The following is a 9,543-nucleotide window of genomic DNA, read 5'->3' as shown; positions in this document are numbered from 1 at the left end:
TCACGTACTTTATAAAACTGAACAAATGACTTTTCGTTAAAATTTAAAAAACACTGTTGCCCATACTAGTACTAAAATAACTCTAGGACTTTTCTATATTTTCTAATAAAAAGTATATGATACAGCCTTGTACTTTGTGTTCTATCCAAAAGTCAAGCACTTTCAAGGAAGGATTCACGTACTTTTTTTTCCGTGTATGTAAATATAAACAAAATACAAAGAACCAGGAAAAATTATGTTCTATTCTAGATTTTGAGCAGAAAACTGTCCAGTTACTGGTCAGTTACTTGACAGATAATCTAACCAGTGATTGCTAAAGCAGCGTGTTACATTTCTAATCAATCACTTGCTGGATTTTCTGGTCAATCAGGCGCCAGAATCTAGAAAAACTTCCCAGTGACTGGTCATTACAAAGTTGAAATTTCTACCTGGGACTAATGAACAATTTCTCTAACAATAACATTGAAAACTAAGAATGAAAAATTCGCATGCATGTGGATTCGAACCCTAGACCTCGGAGACACAACGCATGTGCGTTACCACGGAGCCACGGTGACTAAATAGTAATTTATTATAACTATAAGTTTAAGAACTTAATTCGCTATTCCGATCGTGACCAGAATTTCTGGTCAGTGACTTGACAACTTATCTTGTCAAGTAAGACTCGCTATCAACTCGAAAGAAACTGCTATATCAATAACGAATAAAATATGTGTTTAAAATTGCAAAAAATTGAAACTTTGGGAACGTGACAGAGAAATGATTATAACTTTTAAATCAAATATACAAAAATTTTTATATTAATTAGTAAAGAATCATATTTTGAAATGCATGTTATTTAAAAATGATGAATATTTAAAAAAGACGGTTACTTTAGACTTTTCTGTTTTTGACCGTATGGAACATAGAATTTTTTTAATATTTCACTATAAGTGATTGACTAAAAGTGTATTTTTATTGGACTGATGGTTAATTTTTTCCTTAGTAATTAGGCAGCTTCTGGGTCCGCAAGTTCTTATTTTAATAGTATCAAGATTTTCTGGCTAGAGATTTGGAAAAATCTAGAATAATTCTTTTTATAGGATTCGGAAAGTTTTTCTGATCAGTGGTGGACCAATTTTTCTAAATGGAATCTTAAATAATTTTTTAAATTAGTGACTATCCAGTGTCTGAAAAGAAATTCTTATCACGATTATGATCAGATTTTCTGGTCAGTGACTTGACAGAAGTACTGTTCATAAAGGAGAATTTTTTCTATCCAGTGAAACTGTCCAGTCTCTTATTGAGAACTGGACAGATTATCTTATTAAGTAAAACTCGATTTCAACTCGACAGATACTGGAAAGAAGCCAGTTTTACTAAAACATTTTTCTACCTGGGTAATTGATTGAAATTTCCCATTGAAAATACATGAAAAAAATGCACTTTTTAAAAAAATCATAATTTTTTTAATTTTTATGCAAAAAATTCTCCAGGTCACAAATCTCTTCACTTTTAGCTGCACTACAAGATAGCATTTTTACGAAGATTTAATTTGCAAAAATTTTCAAAATGGCGGATATTTCAAGTGGGTCATAAAAATGCACCACAATGTATGAAACGTTTCATCACGTAAATGTTCGCGGAAATTGAACAAATTTTCTTACTCGGGGGCATTTTGGATCGTTTATCAAGAATCTGATATCAGAAATTAATTTTTCAAAATTTTTGATCCAATATGGTGAATCTCAAACTCAAAATTTTGATTTTAGACATTTTTAAGGTAAATATTCTGAAACACCGTCACGGAAGATTTAATCTATAGGTACCTAAATTAATATTTAAAACATATTTTACTTCAAAATTGTGGAAAATCAAAATTTTGAGTAAGCCATATTGGATCGGGTAATTTGACAAATAATAAATAATAATTTTTTTAATTTGTTTTTTTCTTTAATATTTCTTAGGTGTCTAACTTTAACATAAAAAATTTTAAATAAAAGTCTTTAAAGGCCATCTGACCCATATGGCCATCTCCCCCGGACTTATACTCGTTAATATAGTTTAGATGTACATGTTCAGAAAGGAAACTGTACGCATTCACGCAGAGATTTGTTATAAACGTAACGTAACTAACATAAGTTATGTAAATAGCGTGAGTTACGTAACTAGAGTAACTTACGCAATTAATTTAATGTACGCAAGATACGTAACTAACGTGTGTTGCGAAACTAGAGTAATTTACGTCATTATCATTTACGTCATTACTTATGTAATTTATGTAACTAGCGCAAGTTACATTATTTACGTAAGTTGCGTAACTTACGTAACCTAACTAACGTAAGTAACTAATTTACATGTACCTAATAATAACAACACCGTTGTATTATACTTTACCTCCACGTTATGACGTCATGGGAAGTTAAAATAACATTCCCTCCATGTCTCCGGGACAGAATTACTTCTTACCCTTCATACAGGTAAGAAATCATATTTCACCAAAAACTTAAGTTTTTTTTGTTAAGGGGAAGTGGCATCCCTGAGGTCTTCTTTAAACCTGCACTCTAAATCTAAAAAAGTACAAATTTCACTGATTCCAATTCAGTGGAAAACTCTTCCACTGAATTGAATTCATTGAAATTTTCACTGATACAGATTTAGAGTATGTATTTCATCAATTTTTTGAAAACACGGGAATTAATAATAGTGCCATAGCGCCGCTATAATAGTGCTCACTATAATAGTGCTCACTATAATAGCGCCACTATAATGGCGCTCACTATAATAATGCCATAGCGCAGCTATAATAGTGCTCACTATAGTGAGCGCTATTATAGTGGCGCTATTATATTGCGCGCTAACTCAGAGTCCCGCTCCTGGATCGGCTTTTGAAAGTTAAAAAACTTTTTTTTTCATAAACTACATAAGATTATAATTTTAGAATTTTTGTAGAATTGCGAGACTTGCAAAACAAATCGCATTTTTCACCCAACAAAATCATAGTTTCATTGCAAATATTGACACTCTAATTTTAGTTTATTTAGTCTATTAGTCTATTTTAGTCTTTGGTTTGTTTACATTTCACAACTTGAACATGCATATAAAAAATTGAAAATCAAAAAAGGCAATCTTTCAGTATTTTGTCTCGTATTTCAATAAAAATTAACTAAAACTAACTGACTGGCCAGTGTCTGGAAAGAAATTCTTATCACGATTATGATCAGATTTTCTGGTCAGTGACTTGACAAAAGTACTGTTCACAAAGGGTAATTGTTTTTATCCAGTGAAACTGGCCAGTCACTTGTTCAGGACTGGTCAGATTGTTTTGGCAAGTAAAACTCGCTCTCGACTCTACAGCTACTGGAAGGAAACAAATAATACTTGACAAATTTCTACCTGGGTAAGTTGATACTTATCTTTTTTAGTGTTAGAAAAAATAAAATTACCCAAGAAGTAGAAAAATTCATTAATTATCATACAAATTTTTAAGAAGAAAAAAGCAAAAATACACAGTAAAATCACTATGAAATGGAATAAATTATTACGCGGCAATTCAAACATTATTCAATTTTAAAAAATGACGTAAACGTAGACGAGAAACGATTTTTCTCTCTTCAAGGAAATTACTGGGTAAGTCTGCTGAAAGCTTTACAAATGCTCTATATTTAATTGATGCCTATATACACGTATTAAGAGATTAATATCACTATGACTAAAAACTACACTCCTGGTGGCAATGTTTGAATATGAATCTTGATAAAGTGAAATAATGTGTTTGATAAATATATCAAATTCTTGACGCTCAAAGCAAAAGGTGTGCATATATTTAATAGCGTATTTATGTAACAGGTGTAACTCATCTGATCCAAACCTTCTTATATCGAATAGAACTTCCGTAGCGTGAGCAATGTATAAATTGTGAACAGAAATTTTTTTTTTAGTAAATTCAAGTTGAAAATTTAACTCTTCTCGACGAAATAAATTAATAATTTTATTAATTATTAATGGATAAATTAATAAATATTTATAAAAGTATTTTAAACAATATTATAAAATAATGTGTTGAATAATATTTGGTAATATTTCTTGTTTAAGACAGAGTGTAAATTGAAATAGGAAATTAAAAGCAGAGTTAGAATAATGAAATTTAATTTACTTTCGTGTATTAGAAATAGTGATGAAGAAAAAAGTGAAAAAGCATATAGTTATGATGTGAATAAGCAGCATGGTAGTCAAGCTTTGCAATTTATTGCAGCAATCAGTGGTAATTAAATATGAGATAACTTTTTATAGCGTCTTCTAAAAATATAAAAAAATGTTCAGACTATTGTTGTTAAATAACAATGTTTATGTGTATTTGTCAATAAATTTACAAATAGGAAAAAATATATGCAGCACTTTTTAAATCTGAATTAGTTAAAATAAAATAACTATAATGTAATAATAAGTAATTTGACAGTAAATTATTTAAAGACAGTCATTGTTATAGATCAATATTAACTACAAAAGTCGAATTTTTCTACTAATTATTTAGTTAAAATTAAATAATTATAAGATAAATAATTTGTTTTCAGTTCTTGATAAGATAATGCAAAAATTATTTTGACAACTTATTTTAATTCTTTTATTGATAACTAGTTTCTGGCAACTAATTATTGTAACACATTTCTTTTAAATTAAATCAGATATTTTTAACTATAACATTAGTTTTTCCTAATATTGCTAAAGAAAAAAAATTAGCTTACATTTTTGCAAATAGTTTTATAATTTAAATAATTATAATTATTATTGTATTATATTATCTTAATTTATTATTAATAATTATAATTATAATTATAATTTAAATATAAAATTACCTATATAAAAAAAAATTTCAAGGAACACTCTTCTACACGTAAAAAAGTACAACTGAAACTGACAAACAAAAAACGAAAACTATTAACTAAACTAAACAATTTTTATCCGTCAAATAGAAACTTATTTTTTAAAAATAGGATTTAAAAGAATTTTAGAATAATTTCTATTAAAATTAATTTCTAAAAAAAAGGGAAATAGTAAAAGAGAAAATAGAAAAACGACCAATTTTCTAAATTAATTGCATATTCTTAGACAAAAGATAAAATTACTATAAATTTCTATAAATAGTTCGTTCATTTAAAACTGATCTCATACATTTTCGCGCATTTCTTATCAGCTATACAAACGGTTTGAATAATCTTCTCCAACACAAGTGGAGAAAGGATTATGAAAAGTTATTTCTAAATAAAAATGAATTTTAATAAGTATTTTCAAATACTATTCAAATATATGCATTAAATGAAAAATTAGTTGTTTATTAAAAAATGTTTCTATTAATAAACACTGTTCATTAATTCTTTTCTACTTGAATAAGTTAAAATTTTATTTATCATCTAAATTTTTTAATATTTTTTTTACTTAATAATTGATAAGAATTATACAATTATAGAGAAGACAATTGATACATTTGTGAAAAAATCTTACTAATATTTAACCTGTATTAACCTTCCAAAAAATACAAAAATAGTCAAAATGTATAGTAGTACAAAAGATAATAATGTTCCCCACGTCAAAAAGTTCCCGGGAATGAGACCAAGGAATTGTCGGATTTCATTCTCCGAAACTTTTTACGTGGGTCTCAATTTTAAGATTTCTTTCACTATCCTTTATTGTTTATGAAAAAATGTTGAAATAGATGAAAATTATTCAGCTAACAATAATTTTTTTCTTTTATGCAGATAATTTTTTTTTGTAATATACACTATCGAATGTTGTATAAATATTTGAATAGTAAATTAACATAAAAAAGCATTTTTATCTTATATTTTGTAATTTCATATAGAAATAAAGTTGACTGACTGGTACTTTTCCAACAAAATTTAGACATTTAAAAAATAAGTAAACAACCAGAAAAAATTTAGTATCAAGTGATTAATTAATTTTATGGATATCAAATTATTTTCTTAGTGTGTGACGAAAAAAAGTTATTCTCAAATCAAGAATAATAATTAAACAAATAATATATATACTACACTGCCTGCATATACGTGAATTATAATAATATTATAGTTAATAATAAATATAAATGTATTAAAGTAATAAAATAATTAGTTTTATTTAGTTAACGTTTTTACGGGCAGTGCAGAAGGAAATTATTTGTAATTATTTTTATTGATACAATATTTATTATCATATTATTATAATACCTTAACATCTTTTATTTAACCAAAAAATTGTAAATTGTTAATTGTTAAGTAATTGTTAATTACTACTTAACTACTAAATAAATAATCTTTCTTTATTTGTTTCAATATTCTTTCGCCCGAAAAATATAATTATTTTTGAAAAATAAATTTAAAGCTATGAAAGGGTTTCGAGCCCCAGCAGAGTTAGTCCCTCATTTTTTTATAGCTTTAAATTTATTTTTCAATTATTATTGTTTTTTTGGTGACGTCTAGATTCAGATATCGGTATCTGGGAAAATTCAAAAATAATTATTTTTAATCTATATTATATTATTATTTTATTTTAATGTAAAATTTCTACTTCTTATAAGGCAAAAGTTTGCATAAAGTGAGTAGCCAGCGATTCCGAGAATAGAAGAAGCGGTCACCCACTTTGCGAAAGGATAGGTTTGTGCTGAAGAAAGGGAAAACGCCCGGATAGTAGAGGGCCGCTTCTCTGAGTCTTATGTTCGCTACACTGAAAGAATTTTGGGCAGGCTGCAGGCTTTACATGAGTGCCGCTAGAGCTCGCTGCCCCAAGCTCGCAGTTAACCTCAAAAACGCGAGAATCTACTCCCGAAAGGTAAGCAGCAACTCCTCAGGGGCAGCTGCTCACCTTTCGGGAGTAGATGCTCGCTTTTTTGAGGTGAGCTGCGAGCCCTGTGCAAGGGGCACTTATTTCGGACATGAAAAGCCAGCAGCCTGCCTAAAATTCTTTCAGTGTAACTGTTTATTTGAATTGTTGTTCTAAAAAAACCATTAGTGTCACAAAACAAAAATTGTCTCTCACTTATATATTTTCCCCATCAGGTAGTTCATCCAATATGTAGACCCCTAAAAAAATAATTAATATTTAAACAATTAAAACAAGTTGTAAATCCAGATGTCCATTACATGAACATTTTGCATCCTCTTTACGATCAGCAAATTCTCAATTTTAGAAAAAAATCGTTTTTTGTTTATAAATAACTTTTTTCTTTATAGAAATTTTAATTAATTCTTGTAAAAATTACATTCCTGGCATAATAAAATAATTCGATATTTTTATTTTTAACAGAAAATTCATTTTTTAAAACTTTCATGAATCACTCAGTGTCATAAAAATTGACGGCAAGTACACATCTGGGTCTCAACATCCAACCCAACATCCGTGTTTCTTTGGATGAACGTCCTTTATTCCTCAATGTTCAACTAAAGAAAAATTATTTTCATCATTCGAAAATATTTGAAAACGAATGGTCGTTTTCAAATATTTTCTAATGTTACCTTTTCCGTAACATCTAATTCTGTATGTAAAATTTTTTAATAGTAAATAATATTTTTTTTCAGCCTGCATCTCGGGAATTGGATTCGGCGCATGTGAAACATGGACATCACCAGCTCTGCCTTATCTAAAGAGTCAAAAATCCGAATTTCCCGTCTCTGTTGTTCAAGGCTCATGGATCGCTTCATTATTCAGTCTCGGTGGGATTTTCGGCTACATTATCTATCCCCTTCTAGTGAATCGAATTGGCCGTAAAAATTCCCTTCTTCTGTTTTCCTTGCCGCAAATAATCGGTTGGATGACAACCATTTTCGCCAAAAGTTACATTTCCCTCTACATATCGCGTATTATCAGCGGAATTGGTTACTGTTCATCTCTTGGACTACTGGTCATCTATCTCGGTGAAATTGCTGACAAGGACATAAGAGGAATACTCCTATTTATTATAAAAATATCCTACGACATTGGTATCCTAGTTGTCGCCGTGGCAGGTGCTTTTCTGTCCTATCACAAAATGAATTGCCTACTACTTTCATTGCCAATCTTTTTTCTCGCTACATTTCTCTTCATGCCGGAAACACCCTATTATTATCTTTTGCGAGGTGACGACAAAATGGCCATAAAAACCCTAATGAAACTACAAGGCTTTAAGGATTCCGATCAGGTCAAGGTTGAAATTGAAAGAATGAAATTGGCAACAAAGGAAGAGAATTTAAAGGGGAATAGTTTATGGAAATTGTTTCGTTATAAAAAACACAGAAAGGCATTGCTGATTGCACTTTGTGCCGATATTACTAAAGTGTTTTCTGGTTATTTTGCAATTTTAACCTATACTCAGACTATTTTTTGCTACAATAAATCATCAATTGATCCAAAGTACGCGACAATTATTATGGTTGTTGTGAAAATAGTTTCCGGACTATTTGCATCACAATTAATTGATTCGGTCGGTAGGAGAATTTTAGTGATATTTTCGGGAATATTTGCGTCAATATCATTGGCTATTGTTGGTGCATTTTATTATTTACAATATTTAAGGGTTGATTATTTGCCCTCAATAAGTTGGTTACCACTAATGGGTTTGACATGCTTCGAAGTGTTTTGCGCATTTGGAGTGAGTCCAATGCCATTTGTATTGCTTGGTGAACTTTTTCCAACTGATGTTAAAGGACCAGCGACAGCGTGTGTCACAATAATAACGGAATTTTTACTCTTTATCGTTACTTTTGGTTTTGAGGTGCTCAATAAAGCTGAGGGTATTTACACCAGTTTTTGGATTTATGCAATTTGTTGCTTCATTGGTTCGGTGACATTATTCTTTGTAATGCCCGAAACAAAGGGTCGAAATCTCGAGGAAATTCAACACATTCTCGAGAAAAAAAAGTCTCACAAGCCATCGGCTATTTGAAATTTGTTTTATTCATTACCGAAAAGAATTTTTTATATTATTTAAATTTTTTTTTCTTAATATGTCTTGCGATTAAATCTAGTGTATATATTTATTCAAAGAATTTCCATGAAATTCTAATTAATTTTGTATGTCTTATTTTCTAATCTAGAGATTAGAAAGTCAGGGCTCGAACTAGGTCCGTAAATCCCGTAAAAGTCCGTAACTTTGCTTGAAGTCCGTAAAAGTCCGTTTTTTCGAAAAAAGGTCCGTAAAGTCCGTAATTCGATTGAAAAAGGTCCGTAAAGTACGTAAATTATACGATATAATTTGGATAATTTTAGAGAAATTACAAATGATTGAAGGAATTCAATTATTTTCAAAAGTAATAAAATTCTTTGCAAAAATTCAATTATGTTCAAAAATTTTTAAAAATTCTCGTCAAAATTTCAATTGTCTTTAGGAATAATTAAATTCTTCTCCGAAATATCAATGATTTTCAAAAACTTTAATAAAATTCTTGGAAAAATTTCAATTATTTTCAAAATTTTCCCTCAATTCAATGATTTTTAATAGGTATCTATACTATTATAATAAAATTTTCCAAAAGAATTCAATTATTTAAAAAAAATCTCCTAAAATTCTACACAAACCTTTAATTATTTTCAAAA

The 9,543-nt window shown here is 29.0% G+C and overlaps 1 protein-coding gene across 1 annotated transcript; it reads left to right on the top strand.

Annotated features, from left to right (window-relative positions):
- Positions 1-3,839: 3,839 nt before the first annotated feature.
- On the top strand, positions 3,840-9,161 carry LOC122497642 (facilitated trehalose transporter Tret1-like). Its single transcript, XM_043604884.1, has 2 exons — positions 3,840-4,243; positions 7,551-9,161. Exons 1-2 carry the CDS (start codon positions 4,120-4,122, stop codon positions 8,891-8,893), a joined length of 1,467 nt encoding a protein of 488 aa, XP_043460819.1. The 5' UTR covers positions 3,840-4,119; the 3' UTR covers positions 8,894-9,161.
- The last annotated feature ends 382 nt before the right edge of the window (positions 9,162-9,543 follow it).

This window comes from Leptopilina heterotoma, unplaced genomic scaffold, assembly GCF_015476425.1.
Source record: "Leptopilina heterotoma isolate Lh14 unplaced genomic scaffold, ASM1547642v1 Lhet_135, whole genome shotgun sequence".
Taxonomy (NCBI): Eukaryota; Metazoa; Arthropoda; class Insecta; order Hymenoptera; family Figitidae; genus Leptopilina; species Leptopilina heterotoma.
This window is presented reverse-complemented; position numbering and strand designations above follow the sequence as displayed.

Bases quoted from the DNA above. Each gene is read 5' to 3' on its own strand.
- LOC122497642 (XM_043604884.1), top strand. From the start codon at position 4,120: ATGAAATTTAATTTACTTTCGTGTATTAGAAATAGTGATGAAGAAAAA. The intron at 4,244-7,550 runs GTAATTAAATAT...ATTTTTTTTCAG, and splicing joins ATTTATTGCAGCAATCAGTG to CCTGCATCTCGGGAATTGGA.